Source organism: Temnothorax nylanderi, unplaced genomic scaffold, assembly GCF_030848795.1.
Source record: "Temnothorax nylanderi isolate EJ_2023f unplaced genomic scaffold, tnyl_v1.0 TNYL_tig0005_pilon, whole genome shotgun sequence".
In the NCBI taxonomy this organism is placed as follows: Eukaryota; Metazoa; Arthropoda; class Insecta; order Hymenoptera; family Formicidae; genus Temnothorax; species Temnothorax nylanderi.
The window spans coordinates 1,524,904-1,551,693 of record NW_027249067.1 but is presented as its reverse complement, the minus strand read 5'-3'; the positions used below and the strand labels follow the sequence as shown (position 1 = coordinate 1,551,693).

The following is a 26,790-nucleotide window of genomic DNA, read 5'->3' as shown; positions in this document are numbered from 1 at the left end:
CTTAATACAAAAATAATTTTAATTTTAATTCTAATCTTTCTCTAGAAGAAATATAACAAGTGAAAAGAAGCTGAAATAACACAATATTTTTTAACAAGAAAATTTTCAAAAAATTTTGAATACAGGGTGTATTTTGGCACATTTGGTTAGCGGTCCAGATTAATCTTATCAAGAGCTAAGGATTAGATCAAGGCGATGCGTGGCTTCGCTTGCGCGCAAAATTCTACCCTCTCGCATGCATACACGCGTATTCGCGCTTTGTTGCAGCGACTAGGGGTTGTATGCGAGTATGCGGTACGCTATCGCGACGTATCGTATCGTATCGTATCGTACCCGGGTATCGTGTGTCTCCTGCGGGCCGGAGGCTCCTGGCACAAAACGTGGGCAGCGGCGTTATGAATGCGTGGAATTTATCAATGGACGGCGCGCCAATGATAAATCGCACATGCAGTGCGCGTATCCGCGATGGTCTCGGCACCGGTGGCTCTCTCTATTCCCGCGAAAGAGGCGCGGAAGAAAGGAGGCGAGGGACGAGGGACACACGCACACACGGCCCCCCAAAGCTGGAAGGGAATGTCTTCCTTCGACGAGTCCCTACCGTGTTGCATCGCGAAGCCGCGCGCTGACAAATCGCTCTCCCGTTTTTACGCGCATCTGTACGTTGCCGCGCAGTGCCGGCGGCGTACTTGGGATCGCGTATATCCGCCCGGTCATGTTTACGCCGTGATACCGAGTACCGAGAAAATTATTCGAGGGTGAAACGACAGGGGAGACAGCGGGTTTCGATACTACCGTACACAAACAAAGCGTATATCTCTTTTTATCAGTAACCCTTTCGATCCTGCGATCTGGACGAAAGGTAAAGTCGCCCGAGGTATTCGTTAGATAAGCGAAGAAAGAGCATATTTACTTCGCGACGCGCACTCAAATTGTATCGTTCCACCCGCGACGAAGTGAAATCCGAACGAACGAGTATGCAAAGGTAACGTCGCGCGACAAGCGGAACGAGAAGTGTCGCGACAACACTTCACGCGCCTCGATTTTCGATAAGCCGAAAGCATCGCGGCCGCGCCTTATAAGCGCGAGCGAAACGGTCCGAGGTCCGGACGAGCGAATTAAAGAGCGAAACCCGCGCGGAAAACACGTATCCGCTCATTCGCGATCCCAACGACGGCGAACAAGGTTCGATAAAACGAAGTTCAAGGATTCGCGACGCGCCCGACGAATTAAAGAGGCGCGTCCCGCCGCGCCGCGCCGTCGCCGCGAGGAATTTGCGCCGATAAAGTGTACGTAAGTAAAAGGACTCGCGATATTTTACACGCGCCTGATCCGATCTGGACGGATCCTCGTCGGCGATGCCAGCACGAGAGGGGTCCGGTGGAATACCAGCATGTCTGGTAGCCCGTGCATCTCGTTTGTTTTCCACGACGCGGGACAACAGCCCGCATCTTCGCCGCGCGCGGTTCTTCCCTTCCGTTCCCAACCGTTCCGCGACGGCCCACGCGATGAAGAGATTCATAAACGGGACGCGAGACGATCCTGTTGCATTGTTTGTGTCCCGTTTCACGGTAGAACGAGATCTTCCTCCCACGATCGGTGCGTGGGGTCAGCGATGACGCTTCGGTCGCGATTACGATAAAAACTTACGATAAGGGTACCCTTATCTTCCACGGGTCTTCGATGTTCGAATTCGCGTGGTGTGTCTTTCATTCGACTTCGGGGTGTCGTTATCAGCGGGGTGTCGTCAAAGCGAATCGAGCTGTCTTACACCGAGATACCATCTCGTTCATTCGGCGATGCATTAACTAGCAGAATTAAGCGTTTGCCGTGACGAAAACGTGTCGGACGCGACTCGTCAGCGGAGGCGCGCGATGACGCCGAACCGTGGAACCGACGATGTGTCGTTCGCTGTGACGGAGCGAAACGCCGAAGGCAAAAATACACGGCGTGTCTCGCATCCTCGTAAAGAGACGAAAATATCTGTTCAAGACAGCGCGAGAGAGGAAGGCAGGGACGGGATACGGCGCCCGGCGCGCACCATACACTTTACATCCGCCATCGTTTCTCTATCCTTTCCCATTCCGAGAAGCACCACGGAAGTTTCGATAGACTCGCGAATGATCTACGCACGATAGAGATAGGATCGAGAATATCGTAAGATTAAAATTGACGAGACGTATTTAAAACTCTTATGAGCATTATGAGAAGTAATGTCAATATTTATCAAATGAATAGAGTGATTAAATAATAATAATAAAATATGCATTAACCATTAAGAATCGGTGATTAAAATTATCGATCAATGGGACTTATAAAGTAAAGCAATCTTTAATCGAAACATTACTCAATGCGTCGAAATCTTCATCTCGACGCTTTAGCGCACATCCGGTTTATGCACCAAGCAACGAACCATGTAATAGCCGTAAGATTTAATTGCGTTGTTCTATGTTCGAGAGCTCTAGGTACGCTTTTCAACATCTGTGAAAAATTACGGTACAAACATAGCGATTAAATAAATTATAAGGTACCGACGGCATTGACGGCAATGATATATCCAAACGATATTAGTAACTCAGTTTCTCATTTTTTTACACTTGGTAGTCAAATAATCTTTACATCTCTTATTTATCATAGACGTGAGAACTGCGGCAAGAAAGAATCTTCGCCCCGTGAACGAAATATTGTTTCTAACTATAACTTATTCTATATTTACAATGTTTACATGTAGAGGAGCCTAGGTGAATGCATCGGTCACGCGTTGTCACTTTTCATCGCAATCTGATATACAGACATGCTTGCCAGCACGCACGCATGTGCGTGCGCTACTTGTCCGATCTGTCACATAACTCGGGATGGTTTTACGACGTTTTATACAACGTCGTGTGTTCGCTGTAAAACCGCGAACCCTCGTAAAGGCCGACGCGCATCTCCCTCGTGAATTAAATTCGCGTGGCGCGATTTTCTCCAGCGCGTGTCTCTTTTTTTCCCCCCTTCGTCTCCTGTTTTCTCTTCGTTTCTTTAGATTTTCATCCTCTACACTGCACCGGTTCACGCCGACATCACCATTCGTTTAGCCGCGCGCGCTTACAGCGACCGCGACGAAGCCGACGCGATTCGCTCTTCGGCCTCCTACTGCGAGCTTCAAGATCGTGGCACGAATAAAGAAAGCGGATGAACAAAGGACGAGGCGAGAGACTCGATAATCGGTGCGTCTCCTCATGAGAACCGCGAAATTGGCACCGCTGAATTGAGTTCCTCTTTTGTTCCTCTTTTGTTCGATAATCCCCAAAATTTTTGGAACGCACTTAGAAAACTCAAACGCTTAGCATATCTAGTCTTGAGGTTTAAAACCAAACAACTAACACACGGATTTAGAAAATACCGTACGATGCTTAATAAACTTTTAAAATATTGGAATATACTTTGGATGCTTTTTAGTTTTTTCAATCTTAAAAAAATTCATGCACATATTCAAAAAAATTAATTGTTATTTACGCTTTATTATACGTATAATTATCGTAATTATGACAATATAGCAAGCAATCATGTGTCTATTCTTACACTCGAGTTGGCAAACATTACGAATCCGTCTGTGCACGTATGCGTGTCTAAATATTGATATTTACATTGTGCTTCATTACACGTAGATAGATTTAGGCAATTCTTAAGCGAACAAGCGCAACTCTGCGCGCGGATAATAATCGGTACAATTATACAGATCAATATTCTACGCGCGATCACGCGCAATCTCGCGTCCCCAATAAAATTGTCGACCGACCGAGGATTTATTAGCCGCTCGCGCTCTACTACCTGTCCCTTTTTATCGATACGATATTGCGGATGATCGAGAGGGTGGCAACTGTTGCAATTAAATGCTTAATTGGACCGACATACTGGAGCTCCGGTGATTGCCGTACGGGACACCTGCTACAGTTGCTGCCTGATTTAATGCTGCGGAAGAATCAACGCCGAGTTTTACAACGCTCTTAATGCACCCGTTTTTTTTTCCTCACTTTGTCGTCCCCGTTAAAATATTCATGTCGTCCGAGACGATCGAGATTAAGCGACTGACTTTTTGCATAATTGTCATTTTAATTGTGCATTATTAATTGACCACCAAGTCGGCGAAGTGTGACGCTGATTAACCGCGATGTTCCGTAACATTGAGAGAGAAGTCGTGCGTTAAATTAAAATGAATAGAAACATCCACTGTAACAAATGTACATTTCGGGCAACTTTGTTACTCGTGCCTCATTTTCGATCTGAAGGTATTCGTGAAGGTATTCCGTATCCCTCGGGGATACGTCGTAGCACCTGAGATCGAGAATAATGGCGCGGTCTCTATTAGGCCTTTCGACGGGGCACCGCAATTCCACGGTGAAAATGAAGCGCTGAAAGGACGGAAACCGCGGCTTTGTTCGGTCCGCGTCGAAGCGTCTAATTATTGCGTCGCTCGCCGCGCGCCACTCCGTTTCCATGTCCGAGAGCGCCTAGCCTCGACCGCGGCGAGGCGAGGGTGTCGGAGGAGGTAATCTCGTTGCGTGCAATCGCGTGTCGTGTTCGCGGAACGTGAAAACGTGCGAAGAGGCTTTAATTAACTCGATTAAGACGTTAGGCGGCTATTCCACCGGTAACGCGATTCTCCGCCCGAGCTCCTCTCGCCCGTGTGTTCGATTCGATACTTAGAGCGCGTCGCATGCCTTCCGATCTCGTCGATTCTCCCGTTGAGAAGCTTCTTGTTAACGTTTCTTGTTAACGTTTCTTGTTAACGCTTCTTGTTTCACGCGCGCAATAACGCGACTCGTACCACTCGCCGATCACCGTGTATGCAAATGCAAAGTAAAATCGTTGATCTCGCGCTGTTTTCATTAGATGCAATCATGTTACGTAAAATATAACATAGTCAATTTGCGTCGGTGTACTTCGTATTTCCAGCATGTACAAATTATAGGTGATTACGCATAAATCAACGTCTTTTCGCTCGCACGGAACAGCTGGGAGATTGCGAGTGAACTAATTATTAACAAAGTTCGATCGAAATTCCGCGAACCGATATTACGGGCTTGCCCCTTACGAAAGGGTGACGTATAATAACATGCAAACTCCTTAAATCTTAATTCTAATCGTTCGCGGTGTGCGTCGAGTTGAAAAGTCGTGTGCACTCGGTGGCTATATCGCATATCTTGATCCATATCTAATGACTTTGAATTCTACTTAAATATAGGTAGGAACAATTGCGATCACGAATGATAAACACCGAATAGCAAACACGAGCAATTTCACGGTGAGACAAGATAGTACACAAACTAATTCCTTTATAATGATTTAATGAATCTGTTAAACCGAAGATTTCGTTATAACATTTACGTTTAAATGTATATCACGGGTTCTCCTTGGATGTTCTTTCAAGTTTTTTCTATAACGTTTCTAAAAAGACGCTGGAGTTCGGTATCAAGTATCAAGCTCGAGCTTATAAATAGTTTCTCGATACAACTCACTCTTGACATTCGTCACAGCACGTCACGTATGGACAGTTGAAAGTGAATGTAAATAAAAACTCACGGGTGATGTGGCGGTGGGTGGAAAGCTACGGCCGCGGCGGCCGCGGCCGCCGCCGCGTGATGCTCCCAAGCGGCGGCCGCCGGATGCGCCGGATGCGGCGGCGGTGGTGGCCCGTGATGCGGATGAAACGGCGGCGGGGGTGCCGCATGGGGGTGCGGATGGAAGGCCGCGTGGAAGGCCGAGTGCGAGTGATGCGGCGGTGGCGGCGGCTGCAGCAACGAGAATGCCTCCTGATGATAAGCGACCTCCTTCTCCGGCATCCTGCCGGCGGCCGCCGTCGCTGCGGCTGCTGCTGCTGTTGCCGCTGCTGCCAAAGCCAGCTGTCGCGCCAGAAAATCGCCGCCCGTCCCTTCCAGGATCAAGGCAGATCGCACGTCGTCCCGGCACCCTGCTTGCGGCACCGATGATACAAACGACGGGCGACAATGGCGGACATAGTCCGTTCTGAAAGAGACCGTTCACTTGTCTTTGAAGAAAGACACCGGTGCGATGAATATGTCACCGCAATTGCCTCCTCGTTTGTCCTCGATCGAGATGATCGACCTGTCTCGTGAGGCGCGCTCTTCTCCACGTCTACATTCTCGTTCTCAGAGTTTGAATGGCGAAAACGTGTCTTGTGTCGATAGGCCCGTCGGCGCTTCCGAAGGAGTCAATCCTACGGAGTTTTCAACGACGCTCACACAACGTTTCTCGCAGATTCTCCTTGAAACGTATCCTTAGGGTCGATCTTGATTCCGTCTGTGACAGATTTGCTTGCGGACATTCGAATTATCCAACGGCTTTTGCTACCGACGCGAGACTCCTTTCACTAGGCCGCCGAATACGGTGACTCACTGTTCGTTAATCCACGCGGGCCAGTTTCGATCGGTCACTGATTTGAACGAGTGGCAACGCGTACCGGCCAGGTCACAACGCGTATTATCGTCGCACGAACGATTCCGTCGTCGAACAGACAGATTCGTGAGGCGGTGTCAATCGATCACCGTCGTCGCGATTAACGCGCGACGACTTCCACTGATCGCACGAATCGGCAGCACGTTCACCACGATTAAACTGCTTCTGACGGCGCGTCAGACGTCCTTGCGATCGCATTCCTAACCACTACCCCCCCGACGAACGAACATACCGGAGCACCGCGGGCCGATCGGCAAATAACACGCGCGACACTTGATTTATTCCAAAATGGAAACACTCTGACATTAGGTTTCACCGTTCCTGTGCCCGGAATGCAAATAATTAATCTCTTCGTCTAGGTGCACGATAGGCCGTGTCTCCGACGGCGCGAGGGATGACGAAGTTGTCTGCTTTGAGAAAGACGCGAGTCGAAACGTGCATGCGGGCTCTGTCACGGTGCTTGTGCTTTGGCGGGTATGGCGGTACTGAAACTCCTCCACTACCACTACTACCACCACCATCGCGGCCATCAAGAGGGAGCATGGTCGAGAAGGAGAGAGGTCGGGCGTGTGGCAGTGGCTGTAGCGTGTTCCCCGGGTAGGCGTGCGACAGAGAGGCTGCGAAGACTCGGAGAGGAAAATTCGATGTAAGAAAAGGGTGGGGAAAAAGAGAATGAGAGAAAAAGAGAGAGCGAGAGAGCGAGAAAGTTACGAGAAAGAGGTACGACTTTGTGGGATGATGCGGGGTAGAAAGAGAGGCGGATCGCTCTCTCGGGAATAGTGGGAAGAATCGTGAGGAGAGAGGGAACTTGTGGGCTGAAAGTTAAAGGGAGACGACTGGCGCGGCGATGGCGGAACGAGGAGAGAGAACGCGTGTCAGCTCGACAACTCAACTAGCACCAGCCGTCCCTGACTCCCACCCTCAGCCCTTTTCGATCTTTCGTCTCGTTCCCGCTTCCCGCGGCTACGAAGGGAAACGCGTGGGTGTATCGGAGAAAGACGAGTCATTCTCTCTCTTCTTCTCTTTCTGGCCTTCGGCTTTTTTTTTTCTAAATGCGCTTTCAGATGAAAGTGGGCACCGAAAACTATCGTGCAATAATTAGCGTAATTGCGCTTTGACTTTTTCAAATTATTCGCAGATGTTACATCGTAATATTTTGTCGAAATAAACTACACGTTGATGTTAATATGACACCAAAAATTAATCATTACGAGAAAATCAGTTTAAAATATTCGCTCAATATATCGCGTGTATTTAGTTAAAATCCAATTCTATGTTTGTCTATATAGATTATTATTCCTACCTGAATTCGAATTCCTAAACATTAACAATATGTTTCGCTTTCTATCGTTTCTATTACTTTATTTATTTATCAGTCTATCGCAATCGATACCCGATCTTTTCGAAGAAAATTATTTTACAACTTTAATTTAGTTTCGCACGAGGAATTATCATATCCACACAATATCGTTATTCGTATTATGTATATTAAAATTCGCTTTTCCATCGAGAATATTGTTCCTTTATCGATCTTGAAAAAATTGTCAGAACACCATCGGCGATACGTGTGCGAAACACATGCGTCTGACGCAACTTACCAAAGTGCTCAGCTTCCGGTGACCCCGCCTGAATTTTCACCATATGCCCGGTATCGAGTGTTTTCCTCTTAGCCGGCCTTGTTTTAGAACGGCCGCGCGGATTTCTCGAACTCACATAATGACGAGGAAAAAATTTGGTCACCAACGGCGAGAGTTCTATGGACCTCGCCGCCTATCTTGCCTTTCTTCACGTTTTCGACCCTTCGGTTTTGTGTTCTCGCGCAGCACGTGTGAAACAACCGAGAATCTTATGCGAGGGTGCGGCTCGCATCTCATCAACTCTTATAACAACTCATTTTTTCCCGAGATTAATGAGCGCGCGTCTCGAAAAACCGTTTACTACCCTATCTGTCTTTATTACGACGTCAAAGTTTTTTTTTTACACTTAGAAGTAGTACATAAAGCTTTAGTCAGCATCTTCTTCTTTGAAAACGCCGTCGAGTTTAACGAGTCGTATTTTAATAGTATTCATTAGATGTCGTCTAATATCCGATTCTCGTGACACGATGCGATCTGCTTTGATATCTACAAAGTTTCTCGAAAACAACCATGGAACCATGGTGCAAATGAAAACAAAAATCGACCATAAAATGATCGACGGATGTGATGGCATTTAATAATCGTGATTATTCGTAAATTGCGAAAATGAAGATGGCATCGTATCAATCTTGAATGAGATTCCACTAGGACAAGCGTCTCGATAATCACCGGTGCGAGAGAGTACAAATGCATAGAGAGTCATTAACTAGCCGTCGACTCGTTGTGGTTGTCCTCTCCAACCTACTCGTCGTTTGTCCCCCCTCGACGCATCCATGTAATTCTCCGGCGTGGATCCTCCTCATCAGCCTCGAGCCGCGTTACGTTCGCGTTTGCCGACAAACACCCGTAACTACTCATTATTTTGTTGACTTTGCTGGCCCGCCCGGTCGCTCTCTCGGCAGCGAGGAGGAGGCGAGATGCGAGATTCCGTTCCGCGGGACCTAATTATCGTCAAACGACCGGCCAATCTACGGTAGGCTTTTAGGTATCGGCTCGGACTTGCTCATTCTTGCGAATCAACGCCACTTGATTCATCCTGCTCTCCGACATTGTTGATAGTTCACCATTCCTTTTATAACGTGGTACACGCGTAATATTCGTCATTTTCCCTTTGTAAATTATTAGAACGATATTTACTTAACAGTTCCGCATGTGTTTTCTTCCGAAATCCTTTATAAATATTCGCAACTCGCGGAAGCTGATGAATGCTTACCTTGAATCGCGTTTATTCATCCTCGGAGAAAATATAAAATTAGGAAACATTAATGATCATGTGATCGCGAGTCATTAAAACGTTTATCCGCCGCGAACGTACACCTTAGGATATCGCGTGACAAGCATGACTTCCTGTCTCCTTCCCGGCCGTGTCCGATCGATACGTTTTGTCGACTTCTTGAATCGCCGTGGCCGACGTCGCCGGGCTATTTAGATGGTGGCGAGGAGAACGGACAAGAAATAGAATTGTCAAGCGAGATCGCTTTGTACGGCCGGCCCGGAGTGAATGGACCGTGCGGTCGTTAAAATCGACAGAGTGGCGATATGCGAGTGCGGCTACGTCCAATCGATCCGTCTTACAGAGCTGCTCCTGAGAGAACATGGCAAAAAGCAGTTACCTCGCTTCATGGTAGTCGTGTTATCCAGTGTAAACAAAAAGGGACGCGTGTTACATGCACTATGCGAGCACAGTCGAACCGGCAACAACGCCACGCTCGTTATGACCGGGGCATAAGAGGATCGCCTTCCGTTTCTTCCTGCCGTTGGACCTCCTTTCGCGTAGAAGGAATTTCCAGCTCTTCACCTTGCTCTTCATCTTTTTCCACGTATTGAATATCATCAACGGCCGATATATTAACTTACGTTAGTATTCCCATAATACTTGTCTTGTTCAAAAATCGTTCGCGAGAGATGGAGATTCTGCGAGCGAGATCAGAATGATCGATGACCGTTTCAACGCTCGTGCATCGAAAGTTTTCGGGTTATGATGAATGCTACGAACATGGAATAACAAAAAAATAAAATAATGGTATCTCGTGGCATCTCGCAGTCTCGTTATTCGCATCTCTATTCGCTTGGAAGGAGTCTTAGCAGTAAGACGTTGGATGATTGTAGAAAGGGAAGACTGGCTGACTGGAACTGGAACCCTTTAGAGAGAAAGCCCCCACGTGGTAGTGGGAGAGTGGGCCGAGCCAATGATGGGACTGCTTATGGGGGACCTCACTGGGTACCTGTTGGTCAGGTGTGCCCCACTCTCGCTGCATCTTTCCTCTCGTTCTTACTTGCTCTCTCCCCTTCGTCGACATTTCCAATCTCCTTTCTCTCGCCGGCTTATCGTTCCGTCTTTCTTATTCCAACTGTAACTTTTTAAAGATTATTCTCCATGATCGTTATTGATCTTTCGACACTCTACCGTTCCGAAGAAGTTTTCTTAAATTCTTCGAATAGGGTTTCGGCAGAATAATTCGTATCATCTTTATCTTTGAATAGATATCCGGTATTTTTTTCTGTGTTTCACGAGTTTAATCTTATTGATATTTATTCTCCTAGAGATTGAGCCATCGTGTATCAAAGTACGGTGAAATCAATTTACATCTTAATCTTTGAATTATCAAGAATATCAAGATGTTAAAAACACATCGAGGAATGTTATATCGCTTTCGTCCGATTATTCAAATAAAGATTGTTCGAATGTTGCGAATTGCCAGAATCGCAAACAAGGAAAACGGAATGCCTTCTCGGTAAACCACACGCGTGCCTTTGGCCTGACTTAACGACAGAAGGCGAAGGTGAGGTAAAGAAGTGGCGGGTTTTACGCGGGAAACGTAACACGAGCGGCCAGGAGGCTGTGCGATTCGTGACTTCCCAGAAAGCCGATGGAGCCCGTTGCCTCGCAGGCCCGTTTTCAAGCCCCCCGTGGTTCTAGCTCATTAACCAGCACCCACCCTCCATCCTCTCCTACCTCATCATCCTCTTCTGCACGTCGTTGGCGTGACGGCTGATCTCACGAACGGTGCGTGCGTGCGGTGTGCGTGCGTGTGTGTCCGTACGCACTCATCAGGTAAGAAAGAAGCCGCCTGTGCCGACACGCGGGGCGCTAGGCGTTGGGTCAGTTAGTTATCGGGGACGAGGGACGGTTTATAGATAGAAGAAGACAGCGAGGTTTCGTAGCGAGCGCATGGTGAGATGTCCAGAGTGGAAGAAAGACGGCCGGCGAGGCCGATTCGTAGGTGGGGTGATCGCGGGGAGAGAGGCCTTTCTCGTTCCCTCGACGCCCCGAGCCAACGAGCGATCCTCTCGTCGCTTCAAACCGGTGTGCGTCCGTCTGACGAGATAATTTGTTCCTCGTTTCCTGGGATTCCATGAGCTGGAGGACTCCGATACACAACGGAGGCAGAGCGCGGTGGCGGCACGACGCGGCGGTGGGGCCCCCAAAGGGTCCCCACGAAACGAGCCGTCGATGTACGTTCGCGGTCGGTCGCAATGCGGCGGCGCCTCTTTATTATTACAGGGCCCCACAACATTTGGGCGTGGGAAAACGACAGGCGCGTTCACCTGCCAGTTTCGACCACTGCTGTCGAAGAGCGGCTCGAATCGAGATATTCGGTTGTCGAATGAAGTAACTATGTGCCGAACATGACGTCCTGCACGCGCTACGGATGACTCGGGAACGTTCAACGATGTGATTGAAGTCCATCAACTTCAAGGCAATGACATTTATGGCGAAACTTTTTTCCGCCCTTTCTTAGATGAAGTCTGAATATTCCGAAATGTTATTGAAAGAAAAACTCAGACCGATTAGCGACAAATAACCGAATATTCTTCGGCAATTACGAATAAGATAGAGGAGGATAAAAGAAGGATGACGAAGAAAGACGCGAGAGGTGAACCTCGGAAGGATCGGAGCAGAGGTGGCGTAAGGCAGATTGGTCTGTTCGCCACCCGGGGGCGCCCCAAGGTGGCCGATGCTCGCACGCCGGGTCTAAGAAGAAGATGAAGCGAATGGACCCTTGTTAGGGGGACGAAGAGATGAAGAGAGCCGCGGAGTCTGGGAGAAACATGGTGGCCTCGCCTCACGCGAAGACCTCCCGAAGACGGAGCTCGAGAGCCGCGCTTACTCTTCTCGACAAGGCTGCCGACATCTTTGATAAAACTCTCGCGCGCGCTGCTACACAAAAATTTGGCGAGCACGAATTGCGATTTTCGTTGAGATAAAAAATATTAATTGAGCCTCGATATCTAAGATAATTAGATTCAGTTCGCTCTTTCTCTATAAATTTTAATTATAAATAATAATCATTTCTCTACCTATGTTTCGGGATTTACGAATTAAGGACCGAGAAAAATATAGCATAGAGGTAAATACAGACCGAAAGAATCCTCAATTATAACTTGAATAGGAAAACGTCAAGTTCGATACACGAAAAATTACTAGACGCGTTCTGGTCGATATCGGATTATCCCTTCTTAAGGATTGAAAAATGCACCTGTCTTTTATTTATGTATCCTTTCTATGGTCGTTCGTATCGGCATCTTTGTGGAGATACCGATGCCTCTGGCGTCATCGAGGTCCTATTTACGTCTTTCTTCGGACCTCTCTAACCGCAAGCCTAATCTCATCTTTATTTCACCTTCGTCCGCTGATGATGTCTTTTTCTTATGTTAACTCGCTCCCAAGGCGGCGCTCGCGACACAGCTAATTCCGACGTTTCTCGTGTGGTCCTAAAATTACCATGAATTACGTTCTACAGGCAAAAATTATTGATACCCCACCCGATGGATATCTTTATTCGTACTCGTCGTCTACCTTTTATCTTCCCGCTTAGATTCGAAGACTCTAAAAAGTGAATCACCCTGCGCCAAGGGAAGAGAGGCGACAGATTACGCAATTATCCACTTCTCGCAAGCGTGACTTGTCCTTGGTTGATCACTAGCGTCGCATAAATATCAGGTATTACGAGGTTGTCACGCGTCGAAATTCGAACCGACGCGTTTTGCCGCTGCAGGCTGTTCCTCGCGGATGAGAGGAGAAAGATAGAAGGGGGAGGCAGAGCGTGGAAGAGACCTTAATCTCGTGGTGGACGGCGTGGTGAGGGCCCCTCAGCCGGGCCCCCACCGCGTGCGTATGTCCTCTAATCATGGTTGGGAAGGCCGCCGCGGCTTGGGATAGAGACGTTCCACGGCCTAATTGCTATATATATGCCAAAAGGGGTTGGGGGGAGGGCCCGGTCGGTCTCGGTCGGTTATGCCGGGACCCACGGTGTTATTAAACCCTCGGGGCCCCTCGCTCCACCTCCGTCACGGGGAAACGTTCGGTGGGGCCGTCGGTGGACCCGAATATCCGGCATGCTTGAAAAACTCAACGCGCCGTGAATCGAAGTAGCCGCGCGAGCAGAGAAATTCGCTTTGAGTTAACGCCGAATAATTACTGCATCGTGATTTACAAAATCGTACGGTTGCGGGGCGAGCCTACTTCCGTAATCAGAATGCCGCGGCAGTCTGGCTCCTGATGCATATTTCTCATAATATAATCTTAAACGCCGTCTAAATTCTTAATGAAATTAAAACGAGAATTATAATTACATACATAGCACGATCCAAATATAATATTATTCATATCCGTGCCTATTCATTAATCTTATTAGTTTACATTGATTGAGAAACTATATATGACACGTATGTAACTACGGGATCGAATTCTTTACTGTCCGCAACGGATGTTGGTTGAGGCCAAACAGCTCGAAAGCCATAACAATTTTTTCCAGTAAACTAAGATAACTAATGACCTCTAATATATAGCACCATCTTTCCCCTCCCTATCCCTCTTTCCTTCTCTCCTTCCCTGGCCAGGTACCACGCGTGTGTGTAACAGGTTTTGAGCTCGGACTCTTGGCTCGTATCCGAAGAAGTGTCGCGCGTCGAGGAAAGTCGGTAATAAACTTATAATGGGTCTGCCCTCCAGATTTACAGCCCCATTTACCAGGTTTCTCTCGTCTTTCTCATTGGCTCGGCCCGCGTTCCTGACTCTTGTTCCACGTTTGTTCCTTTTTTTCCTTTTCCCGTATGTATAGAAACGCCGGCAATATCAAGAGAAAGAAAGAGGCAAATGCCGAAGAGGAAAGAGCCGCGCCGAAAAGTCGACGGGGGAGCGTCGACCCGCTCGCTCCATTTTCATATCCCACGCGCGGCTCCACACAAAAAGCGGTGAATTACGATTTACGACGGTACCGTACGCTTTCCAGGACACTCTTTGGACTCCACCGAAGCTCAAGTCGCAGAGAAAACGCTCGTGGTTCGGTTTATCTGCTCGGCCGATCTGCACAGTGGAAGTTGAGACATGTTCGCGCGCGCGGGCATGAGAGAGAGAGAGAGAGAGAGAGAGAGAGAGAGCTCTCTATCTCTTTTCTGTGTCCCATGGTACGCTGCGTCTCTGAAAGAGAAAAAGAGAGTAACGGTGTCGGCGAAGGGCGCCCGAAATGGACGAGGGAACGACCGAGAGAGCGAGAACTTACCACCGAGGTGTCGAGAGTTAGTAGCTTGCTCCCAAGTGAGATTCCGAGATAAGATCGCTCACGAATTAGCGAGAAGCCGAAGTCTTGGAGAAGCCTCGTGAAATTCACGCTCCATTTGATCCGCATGCACCACGAAATTTTAAACGACAAATTCACGAAAACACGAAGAACGCGTTCGCACTTGCTTTTCAAATGGCAAATTTGAACGGCTTTGTCTATTCTACTAAAAGCCGAAGATCCCTTTTCTTGATATCGCACAGAGATTAATTGCGAGAGGAGCTCCGAGGCGAAACGCAGAATCTCTGGTTTCTCGAGACGGGGAACGTGAAGGAGAACCCGTTGGTGCATCGCGACGGTAAAAGCGAGAGCAGCCATCGTAGTCAATTTCTTGTTGTCTTCATGGCGAATCAGAGAGGCCGCGGAGAGAGAGAGAGAGAGCCCGAGCCTGATCGGGCCGCCTCATTGTTTTTCCATGGTGAGGCCCCTAGCGGGCTTTATGAGCGCTGAACGGGCCCCATGACGTTCAGGAGCGTAAGAAGCCGCCGTAGGGGACTTTCGCAAGTCACCCCGGAGGAGGCCTTTGTTCCTTGTTTGCTCTATCTGCCGTTGCTTCTTGTAAGGGTTACAATGATGACTATGACGACAACGACGACGACGACGAGGACGAAGACGAAAACGATGACAACGAAAACGACGACGATCGAGAGGACGAGAAAAACCAAAATTGATTCTTCTTTGCTTCTCGCCTTCGCCGCTACCTGCTGCCTTCGTTCTACCTACCGTCGTCGACACGATCATTACGTGCGCGAGGCGGACCGCTAATCCACCGGAAAGTTAGGCAACCCGGGCACCAGCCTCGCCGATGAAGATAAATTATGACGTTGGGGGTCCGCGGTTGATTCCCTATTGGCGGCGCTCTCATCCCTCATTTCGCCGACTTCTCCACGCTCTCTCGTCCTTCCTTGTCCTGCTTGCGAACTCGATATCGTAATTATTACCCGCACGTTGTAGTAGCAAAAGGATCTTCACGCTACTTGCCGTCGCGCTTTATGGCCGACTCATCTCATTATCCGTAGCATGCGAGCACAACAAACGCTTTTCGACCGTCGATCGTCGGAGAGTCGTGCGTCTGTCTGGTATCCGCAAATCGAATGAAAGTAAATCAATAAATCCTGCTCGAATAATGTATGGGTCTCTCGCTTCTCAGAAATCGCAACATTTGCATACGCGTAAAATCTGTAGATTTATCTAGGATAGGATAGAGTTCGTATAAAGCCAAGGATATTAGGAACTGTCGGTTTCCTCGCACGTATAATGAAAACGGATTATATATCGGAGAGAAGGGAAGTGTTAGGGGAGAAACACGATTTTTCATTTTCGAACGGAGACGACGGCTGTGCCAGGATCCTGCCGAGAGCCCGTAATCATCTTGTTCCCGACACCCTGCGAATAATATAAAAGGACCGACCTGGCGCTAATTAGATCGCCGTCCGCTTACACACGATACGGTGTGGCGGTCGTGGTAGGGACACGTGAAGGGAAACGTTTCGATGCCACTGTAACGAATGGGCCGGGTTGTAAGGTGTACGAGTCAACGTTCCGAGGAAATTATCACCGTTCGAGAATTCGAAGCGGTTCTGGACCGTTGTGTCGTAACGATCCGGGCGTGAAAATCGAGGGGAAACGAATGGATCGTATAGATTCTGTCACGCCTACGGGCCCTACGATTTCCCGGCTAATCAGCCTCACCAGATACGCTTCGCTCTTGCGTACGTCTTGCTCGCGACACGTTTCACAAGTTGGAAGGAGAAACAAGAGAGAGAAAAAGAAAGTAGGTAGTATAAATAGCGGGCACAGGCCAAGAAATTCGACGTACACAAAATTCGTGAGGTGTTAGGCGTTACGTGACCGTGGAAAATCGGATTTCGTCGGTCTTTAATGATTTCATCGATGACATCTTTGACAAAGGACACTTGTCGCATAACATCGCAAGGAAGATTAACCTTCCCGATCGAAGCGTAGTTTATGCTATTCAAATTTTTTATAGCAGTTAAGGATTTACACGGATTGTATCTCCAAATTTTTCGTGCTCCGTTGTGTTATATTACTATCTGATATCTCACTGAATTAAGAACTATTTTATGAACTTAATTTACAACAAAACTCTTTATGGGAAACAAGATTTTTTTTCTCATTATTAGCGAGCGTTTTATTATAGCCTTTATGATCACGGGCTGTAAATTCGTTTCCACTACTTGTAATTTATCGTGGTTGATGCATTCTACCGATTTTTATCTCGGCGAAATTTATGACGTTTGCGACCACGCGATAGATTTGTCGTGTTCGGTCTCGCGATGGAGGCTCGGGTATTTCCTGTTTCGATCGGTCGACCGACCGAAGGACCGTACAAGTTTCTTGGAAATCGGGCTACGCCGCCAAAAGACGTTCCGATCGGTTAGGCGATCGTCGACCACGGAATCTCGCCACGAATTTAATTAGGTGTGGGACAAAGTTTCTCCTACACGACTTTACGGCTGAAGCGTTGAAATATATTGACACGTTAATCGTCAGGATCATCGAGATTGTTTTACGATTTTCGAAACGTTACGATGTGAGAAAGGCATTTTATGCTTCGTTATACGTCTATTTGTGTTTATATACACAGACAGCATCTCTCAAAATTTAACACTAATGATAACAGTAGCAGCAGTTTACTTTATTCCTTATGAGTACAACAATATTAAAATTCTTAATTTGCAGGCAAAATATAAATTAATAATTCTATGATATTAATTATTATGGCTTTTTTAAAATTATATCTTCTGATCACGAGAATTGCTGTAAGTAATAAGTAATAAGTAAAAGTAAAAGTAATTGCTGTAAGTATAAAAAGTGATATCACTTCATGTTGCTACAACTGTCTCGCGATTAACATTTTTGCGCGAAAAAATCGGACGAAGTTGACGAATCGTAGGGGATACCGATTAGATGTAATGTCCACGACGGAAGCGATGAATTGCGTGCCGGGGCGGATCTGTCGGCTTTACCGCTGGAAGAGGGGCTGCCATTTCGAGCCTGACTTGCGACGTTTCACGACGGGGGGAAGGACTAAATGTCATACGAAAAAAGACCGAAAGGCAGGTAAATCCCGCCAAATGACAGGATCCATCCGGCTAATGTCCCGTCTTTGTGTCATTCATCGCTCGAACTCCACTGTGAACATTCGCAAATTGTACGCATTTTCCTTTGGAAGCTGCGCTATGACATGAAAAATATGTGAAAAATTTCGTCGAGCTCGTTTTTTATCCACAAAATCTCTCAATGATACTGCATAGTAATGATTATATTTACACTAATACTGCATCGTGTAATACGACTACATTATTACGTACAGTAGATTCCTATACAACACAGGTTTATATCGATATAATTATGTTAAAAAATTTTTAATATTTTTTTGTTTTAAAGTGAAATAAAAAATATGTTACTGTTGTATCTTTAATATTTATTTTACATTTTTTTATAATAAACCGTTACATCTTTTATAAATATGTGTTTTCATATGCATACATAATTTATATGTATAATCTATGTGACTCGTATAACACGGAACATTCCCCATGTCATACAGGGGTCTACTGTGGTGATAATTTAATAAACTACTTTATTCTTTACAAAATCAATAAATCTAAAAATCGGTAAATAGTCATCATCAGTTCTTATTAGTCATTTATTAAAGCATGCAAACACTTTGTGTTTTGCATTTGACTTCGTCATGGTTGTATTCCCTTTGAGACGCTTTTCACGATCTTTTCAAGAGAAAATAGGCAACTTTGCCTTGTGTTAAACAATTACACGGTCCTCATTATCTGGAAAAATCTCCAGAACACGCAACTTCTCTCGTACCATACCACCTTCAATTCACGCCGCTGATTCTCAAATGTTCAGCTTCTCTTCGCCGGGGTCGTAACAAGCCGCACTTCTCTGTATATCCCGGAGCGACGAAATGGGCCTAATGAAGACATCTCGGTAACTCGGCAGAAAGAGGGAAGGCCTCTCCGGTCTATCCCAAGGTCCCAAATCACCCGCACAATGGCCGACTTCGCATCCATTGTCGACGGCAGGGCCGCGACCGGATCGGCTCTGCCTATAATGGCAGGCAGCATCGGTACCCAGCATTGTGCCGCTTCCTGAAAAGAGGATAGAGGGAATCCGCCGTGATCTATGACCACAGGACCTCGTGCTATCGAATGGTCTCTAAGGACTTCGATACAGGGCCAGAGACTGTCGGCCGTCATCGTCTTCACCCTCGCTGAAACTACCCATCCGGCCGTCAATGTCGATCGTCCGCGGAACCAATCGCGTGAAAAGGATTTCACAGAAAATTCAAACACGAAAAATGTTGTCGGTTTATGGCTATACTCGGGCCGTTTAACCCGCGAATATATCACGATGAGCAGTATATTCCGCCCTTCTCGAATTTATTTTTTATTTTTCTAAAGGCATGCTTATTAAAAGCATGCGTAAGTTACATGTGAATGGATATCTTACGATTGTACTTCGATGTATAATTATTGTTTATTTAATCATGCAATTTATATAGAATGACGAATATATCAATATGTCCCCTTCAAATAGGACGGAAAGATTGAGACATTCGTCATTTCAAATAATTTTCATTATTTTTAATAATTTTATCGATATAGGCCGTCCTTATCTCATTCAGTTACACATATATATCTATTTGAAGAAGAGAGAAAGATGTGGATACGCAATCACTATTATAAGCTAATCGTTTAATCAATTCGTCAAATTATGCAAGATGTGATTGATTAAGAATATTTATGTGAATGCCAATTTAACACTAGTTTTATGCATTCCTCTAATAGAATACCTTTCAGTTCTAATATTCTACGATAAAGCTCGATGCGGTACTTTGACGGATGAATAAGCACAGCGCGAGATAGCAGGCCAAGACGATCATTATGAGTAGTTGATGGGCATGATCACGCCTGGTTTACAAACTATATGACTATCACGGGGGACGATATAATGGAGCGGTTGCGACCGCCTCAAAGATTCGTCCGCATCGTTGTTGCTGCGTCGGAAATACTGGATCGTAATAAATCCAGGTGGTAAACATGTCGATGGCGAAGTCACGTGGTGCGTGATAGGTGGTAAACTGGTGACTGGATGACCCGATGATTTGTAACTGGTAGCCCGCCGGCTCTCGGCTAATCCCACAAAGCGAGCCGACCTTAGAAATTTCTGGACAATTTATTCTGTGGCATGCGATGCGTAAAAAGGACATCGCGTTCATCGCGTTCATCGCGTCCGGTGCGGTATGGCGACATTGTGATCAACAACTCATAGAATCTAAGAGCTAAGTGAGGAAGCTTGAAACATGAACGTGTACAGAATTAAATGTAGTACTCCGATTCTCTATTGACCGACAAATGTATAGCGACTATTGTTTAGATAATGTCTTTGCGGTAAATTAACCCAAGAAAGATGGTTTTTCAAGATCACAATAACGCTTCAAGTGTTTAAAGAAAAGGATTGGGATTGCATTCAGTGGACGAAATATCTTTTCTCTTGAAAAATAGAAGTAATTTAACAAATAAAGAATCACTTCGCGAATGATGCACGCAAAGGCACAAAGGCCAAAAGCCACCCGCGAAATCGACGTTCATTTATGTTATACCGCTCGCGGATGCGTCCCTGGCGTTAGCGCCGTCTCCGTCTTCGCCGTTGCCTCCGTCCTCTTCGCTATTCCTTCTTTTTTACTCCTTCGCCATCTCTCTCTCCCTCGCATCTCAATCTAGACCCCTCATCATGTTTTAATTTCACGGCCGGCTTTCCCCTCGCTCTGGATCCCTTCCGCGCTGCCAGCAGCCGGCCGGTACCAGATAGAGAGATGGAAAGCAAGGGTGAGAGAGAGAGAGAGAGAGTGGGAAAAAGATGGAGAACGAACTCTCGTTGGTAACGAAGACGGGACGTAAGATGTAAAGAGGTACGGGCGCAAGGAAGATAGGATATTTAGCCCCACCGGTGGAGGACTCGCGTCCAGGGGGGCGTCACCCTGATCTCCCTACCTTACCGACGGAGAAACTCCCTTTATCCAAACGTCGATGACTCGGCGGAAGCGGCGGGGTACCGTGAGACAGGGTAAGGTGTCTTGAAGAGGGGGACCAACGATCCGAATGGTAGCAGCGGCTGGTTCACGCACGCCGCGAAAAGTTTACCCCCACTATTTCGCCCTCAACGTGTGCTGTGCTCCTATTGCGTTGCATGTGCTCGCGTACATTTTCTTTCGGTTATCCAAAGAGCCGCGATAAAAAGACGTTAAATAAAAAGCGTAAAAAGACCGCTCTGACAATCGAGATAAGAGAATATAAAATTTTTTATTAAACTCCAAATTGATGTGTAAACCTTGACGACTCATTTCAACGGTATGTTTCTCATTTTAATATCAATACACGTGCTTCGCCAATTTTTACATGATTATACGAACGCGCGTGCGACCGAAACCACTGTGAGAAACGTCTGTTTTTAATCTTGCTTGCAAACCGAATTTCTCGCTTTTAGCGCGCAAACCGGTTTTAAAACATCGAGGAAGACGTGAAATTTGAAGGAACATTATTATCTATACAAGTTTTCAACATCTGTTTCTCTAATTTTCTGATTTAATAATTCCCCTTTATATAATTCTTAATTTCTAGATATATGAAAGGGGTTTTTAAGATCATGCAATAATATTTATTTCTTTATAACATTTTTTCAGTATCTTCTATAAGATGTTTTCCTTTTTCTAGGTAATTTAAAGAAAACTTTAAAGCGCTATCTTTCGATAATGTTTAATTAAAAATCGAAATTATTCTTCTCTTATCGAATTTCTGCAAAATTTAGAAAATCGTGTATCCAAAAATTAAGTTATATAACAAACATAAATTAATTGGTATTCTTATTTAAATTGTTAGCCTCAGAAAGCACATATGTTCTGACGAGCTTTTCTTTTTTACCTGAACAAAATTTATGAACGATAATAATGGTACATGTCTCTCTTATTATCTTACCGCGTTTTGTTGACGAGTCGACAAAAACTTATTACTCCAGCACCCATCAGAGGATTCTTAAACACAGGCGTGGAGCGATTATCTCGCGACAGTGTGTCGCGAGAGCGTCACGGTTGACGGACTTTGTGAGAATGACGAATAATAAGAGTTCGCGCTAAAAATTAAGTCATTTCAGGTCGTTGCGTGGTAAAGAATTCTTTTAGTCATTATTCTCGTATTATCTCACGTTTGAAAAGGTGACATTTGTACTTTTCCGAGTGCGTTCAATTGTTCTTTTATTCACATGCTGATGAAGTATAATATTCCATTCTAGCGTAACGTAAACTGTATCGAATTCAACTCGAGGCTTCTAACATTTATCGTCTCGAAACATTATAGTATGATTTCTTTAACTCTCTTTTTAAATTAATGTATACAACTTTATAGACATACAACTTTATACATACGGTTTGAAATAAAATGTATATAATTTGGCACACCTTATATCGGGTTGCAAAAACAGATGGTTAACCGAGGGAGCAGCCAACATGAGTTGAATTGCTGTCGCGATTACCACGCTTGGGAGAGTCCTAATAAGGGCCGGTAGCATAAATAATGTCATTTGCAGTAGGTGAGCTCATAAGTTTTGATGAATCAAGTCTTATCAAGTCGTCCAGTATAGTTAACTGGAAATAAATCGTTTGGTAGTGGATTTAATAGCATATGCAACTTCTCGTTCACGCAACAAGACTCTTTGCAGAGTCTCTTTCTCTTTCAGAGCTTCTATTTTCAAGTTTTCTTAGTTATACTGATCGTAACTCAAAGTAGACGATCGTTAATGACAATCGCGTGACAACGTGTCCCATCGGCTACAAGTTAAACTGTTCACCGCGCACTAAAGTATGATGCTCGGGAACAGGTTTAACGCAGGCTGAATTATTTTCCCGGTGAATTCGCGATTACGACGCGGCTAGCGCCCTAATAAGGAGTCCTAATAAGGGTTGAGAGTATAAATAAAGTCATTTGCGGCAGTTGCTGTCCTGCCCTTCGTCAGGGCCCTTCGACGAATCGGACCTTTCGTCGCGTACGGGGACGCAGAAATCGCGCAGCCAATGATCGCGTCTCGAATGGGACTACGGAGGATCGGTTTGTTTTGCGGATTAGGCTCATGTTTTAGTCGCGGCCCGCGACGAATCACGAAACGCGGACCGGCGCACGTCGCCGCTTTTTCTCCCAGCGAGAGTCGTCGGGCCGTCGACTCTCAATGCCACGACGGGGCGAGCCGCGAAGGGCTACGTCCGAAATTGCTTCCATAAATGTTCAGCGCACATAATCGAATTTGCGAAACAATAAACCCGCTGATTGGAAATTAATCAAGTCACCGTTTACGATTTTACGGTGAGCCGCAGAAATGCTCTCGCCGTCGACGAGTATGTATATGGCTGAGAGTAGGTTGAGACATCAAAACTTACATGTACAACGTTAAAAATTTATTATAAGAATAAATAATTAGTATTTATATTATCTACGGGATTTACATGTTTTAATATATATAAAAACGTTTTAGTAACTTATATCGATGAATGCCTATATGTAAAATAAATGGTAGTTCTTTATACGCACAACGGTTAGAGATTAATCTGTAACATAGCATTCGGCTAGTCGTACTTTATCATCGATGACGCTTTTATTTCTCTTTTCGTTTTCAATTGTTCTCTATTTTTTTAAATATCTTTATCCTATAACAACATTTTTTCAAGTTTATCGTTAATGTCTCCAATTTATAACAATTTTCATTCTAATAAAATTCAGAGGACTTGACACATCTTTTTATATAGGATGTCTTATAATAATATGTTACAAAACTTCAAAGTTTACACAAACAGATGGAAGTTAGAAGAAAAGTTGGTTAAAGCAGATAATTCGCGCAATAGATAAGATCTCGGGATTACAATAATAATGCATAAAAACGCGGATAATATATCTGGCGTGTTGAAACATTGTTAATCAGATCAACTTAGGTACTTAAGTGGATTATAATTTCTTGAGTATGACAAACAGGTACGTTTAAGACATGCCGTTATATTATTGACTTTTATTAAAAGTACGTATAAGTTTACATGCGCTAAGTGTACAAAATTACAATAGCATTACGTAGAAGAGGTTCCGGTGGAGAGAGTATGTACAACAGGGTAATATATCTATATTTATATGTATCTCTATGCGTATATGTATATATATCTATATATATGTATCAGGAAAGGTTCATTTTTGGATGTAAAGAGGACAAAGTTAGTAACGAAACTTAAGAGTATATGAGCATCGTCATCTTCGTTTCTTAAACCGGCAGAGAATTTAATCTCCGTCTCGTATAATCTTTCGATTAAGCGTGGGCTTACGAGAGGATCTCGATATGTGATACACCTGTCCTTCGTTACACCTCCGCTTACGCTATTTATTGAGCTAACAGTAAATACATCGCGAGCTTAACGCGTCTCGTTTGCTCTTTCTCGAGTTTGATATATAGCGACGTTGCCGCGGCTTCGTCCCCGGATGAAGTGGAAGACACAGTATGTTTCTCGTATGTAAAATGTTAAAATGCAATTCTCTTTTGCAACTTTTTTAACATATTAATTTTTACACTAATTGCTGAATTTATTTTTGTCAAAGTTACCATTGAAATTAGAATACATTGAAAAGAGTACAGATGTAAAAATATTCTGCAATATGCATAACACAAACAATTTACATTCGAGCAAACATTAGAACGATACTCAGACGCAAGTTCGATCGCTCTGATATAAGTCTTGCAACGAAGCCGGGCAACATGACGTGACTTATCGGAGAATAGACTAAACAAACAAACAGTAACAACAAAAATAAAAAAAAATATTCTCCTTTCGTGTATCAATGTAAGCATCGAGCTATCTTGTCGTGCTGTCGGCACGACGATTTAGCGTCATTCACTATTTATGACACTGTTGCACCATGCTTGCATATGCACGGTAAGCTGCGATGATCGAAATATTATTTCCAAATTTGAATCTACATGTGTAATATTTTTCCATAAAAGTTTATCTGTGAAGAGATACTAAACTTGATATTCTCTTGATGAGATTTAATTTAAAATTGTTCATTATTCGAATCGTTGTATTCAGGTAAATTCTTTAACTAAATATTCTAATATTTCGATCAGCTGCAGCGACGAGTCACTCGATCTCGTAAAAAACGATAGAGAAGACAAAGAGCTTCTTCGAATGTCTTCCCTATATCATTGGTTGTATTTTGGCACGGGGTTGAGTCACGCGCGCTTATCTTCCGCCTTGACGAAATTACGCGCAGAATTTTAATTTGAGAAATTCAAGTATCGAATTTAGAAGAATTCCTCTAATGAAAGGAACATCATTAATTTTGATGAGCATCAGGCTCTATAAAATCATTAATAAACACATGGCAAGTAAATGTACCGTAATAAGAATAAAAGCTAAAAACATATAACAATCGCGATAAATAAATAAAACGATATGAAATGAAATATGTTCTTTCGCGTGTTTTGATAGCGGCAGATTTCGACGTACAATGATTCATAAATCTAATCGGAGAATACCGTCCAGCGGCTTCGTCCACAATCAATCTTCCCGTCGTGACTCGTTCTCGTTTGAGTGTTTATAGAGAATCGAAGTTGGATTCCCGATCGCTAGTCTGTGAAAAGTATCAATTAATAACAAGTATCAGTTAATAACACCGAAATGGCAATTTCAGAAAGATGTTAAATGTTTGTGATCCGTAAAAAATGATTTAAACATAAATTTGTAAGGCACTATCTTACCCTATCCGGACTGTACAATGGCGGGTGTTGCGCTGGAAGTCTCAATGTGCTGCCTAAGTCACGCTCAGCCATGGTGTGACCCTCGCTGGCGCTGTCTCTGGTATCCCTGTTATCCCTGTTATCCTTGACGCTGTTCCTTCGGGCGGCGGCGACTTTTGTCGGCGGTTGGATCGTCGTTTCGCCGCACGATCTCGCCAGAGTGGAACCAGCCTCGCCTAGGTCCAATCTAAGGAGCTTCGTCGGAGCTTGGATGGTTGTCTCGCCGCACGAGCGGGCCAGTGTCGAGTCGAGATCAACCTGAAGATCTCCGCTCCTCAGTACCTTCGTCGCTGGTTCCACAGTGGTCTCGCCGCATGAACGCGCCAGGGTGGATTCGGCGTCCATGGTACGGGTCACCGTCGCTGATACCTGTCGATACAATTAAAACTCCATTATATACTTTCTTTACACTTTCTAAACATCTTAGATTTGTCTTTGAGATGAAAACTGAACTGTACCTGAAAACCGGCACTCACGAGAGCACCCGTGGGTGTCATCGGGTTTCTCGCGCCTTGCAAATCAGCTTCCTTGCAGTCCTTCGTGCTAGATATACTTTGTTTCCTATTAGCGGGACAATGGCTCGTGCCATTATCGAGATAGCTTATGAGTTTATGTTCCTCAGCGGCGAACGTACTCATGACGGTCTTATTGTAATGTTGCGGTGATTGCGGCGCCGATCGATATTTCGCGCGTGGGATCATTACCGTCAAAGAGCGATCACGCTGTTCGTCGTTGACTGGCATCGCTGTAGAGACGTAAAATTTATTGAACTAAGTATGGCATGTGACTTTAATATGTTATCTTTGCAATCAATATTATACAAATGTTATAGAAATCGTGAACATGAAAGAGATCGTTTGGAATATAATAAATGAAAAGTATCAATAATAAGACATACCTGTGGGCACCATAGTAGCTTTTCTGGGTGGATGACGAGGTTTCGCGCTGATCTTACGAACTGGTCGTTTGTTCGGTGGCAAGGGAGCTAGCATTTGCGGCGGCGGTGGTAAAACGTGCGGTACGTGATGAGGTATCGCCAAGTCAGTGACGCTACCCTCGCTGCTGGTATCACCACCTGTTCCGGGGATCATTGCCCGTCTATCGCCGGTTTTCCGATCGCGTCCCGGATGACGGAAGCACGTCATTCCCACACAGATCGCTAGGAGACCCAGCAGAATTGCGCCGGTCGTCACTAGAGCTATTAACAGCACTGAAAACATATGGAAATATAATTGTTTAAAAGCTTCGTTTCTCCCGTATGTAACATT

The 26,790-nt window shown here is 45.2% G+C and overlaps 2 protein-coding genes and 1 long non-coding RNA gene across 3 annotated transcripts in view; 1 reads left to right on the top strand and 2 right to left on the bottom strand.

The window, feature by feature from the left end:
* The window catches only part of Ci (cubitus interruptus), a 79,058-nt gene extending 72,124 nt beyond the window's left edge, over positions 1 to 6,934 (bottom strand). Inside the window, exon 1 of the mRNA XM_071712695.1 lies at positions 5,563 to 6,934. Coding sequence (XP_071568796.1) covers positions 5,563 to 5,822 — 260 coding nt within the window. The 5' untranslated portion in view covers positions 5,823 to 6,934. The remainder of the gene's footprint in view (positions 1 to 5,562) is intronic.
* The window catches only part of LOC139776190 (uncharacterized), a 113,106-nt gene that overhangs the window by 51,621 nt on the left and 34,695 nt on the right, over positions 1 to 26,790 (top strand). The gene's annotated exons all lie outside the window — the stretch shown is intronic.
* Positions 23,130 to 26,709, bottom strand: LOC139776182 (uncharacterized). The gene is made up of 4 exons (XM_071712710.1): positions 26,421 to 26,709; positions 25,981 to 26,267; positions 25,484 to 25,891; positions 23,130 to 25,356 (listed from the first exon to the last, which is right to left on the bottom strand). The coding sequence occupies exons 1-4, from the start codon at positions 26,665 to 26,667 to the stop codon at positions 25,321 to 25,323; spliced, it is 978 nt and encodes a 325-aa protein (XP_071568811.1). The 5' UTR covers positions 26,668 to 26,709; the 3' UTR covers positions 23,130 to 25,320.

Excerpts from the sequence above, each read along its gene's own strand:
- LOC139776182 (XM_071712710.1), bottom strand. The coding sequence starts at position 26,667 with ATGACGTGCTTCCGTCATCCGGGACGCGATCGGAAAACCGGCGATAGA. Across the intron at positions 26,268-26,420 it reads AGCTACTATGGTGCCCACAG|CGATGCCAGTCAACGACGAA; the intron begins GTATGTCTTATT and ends ACGTCTCTACAG. Across the intron at positions 25,892-25,980 it reads TCGTGAGTGCCGGTTTTCAG|GTATCAGCGACGGTGACCCG; the intron begins GTACAGTTCAGT and ends TTGTATCGACAG.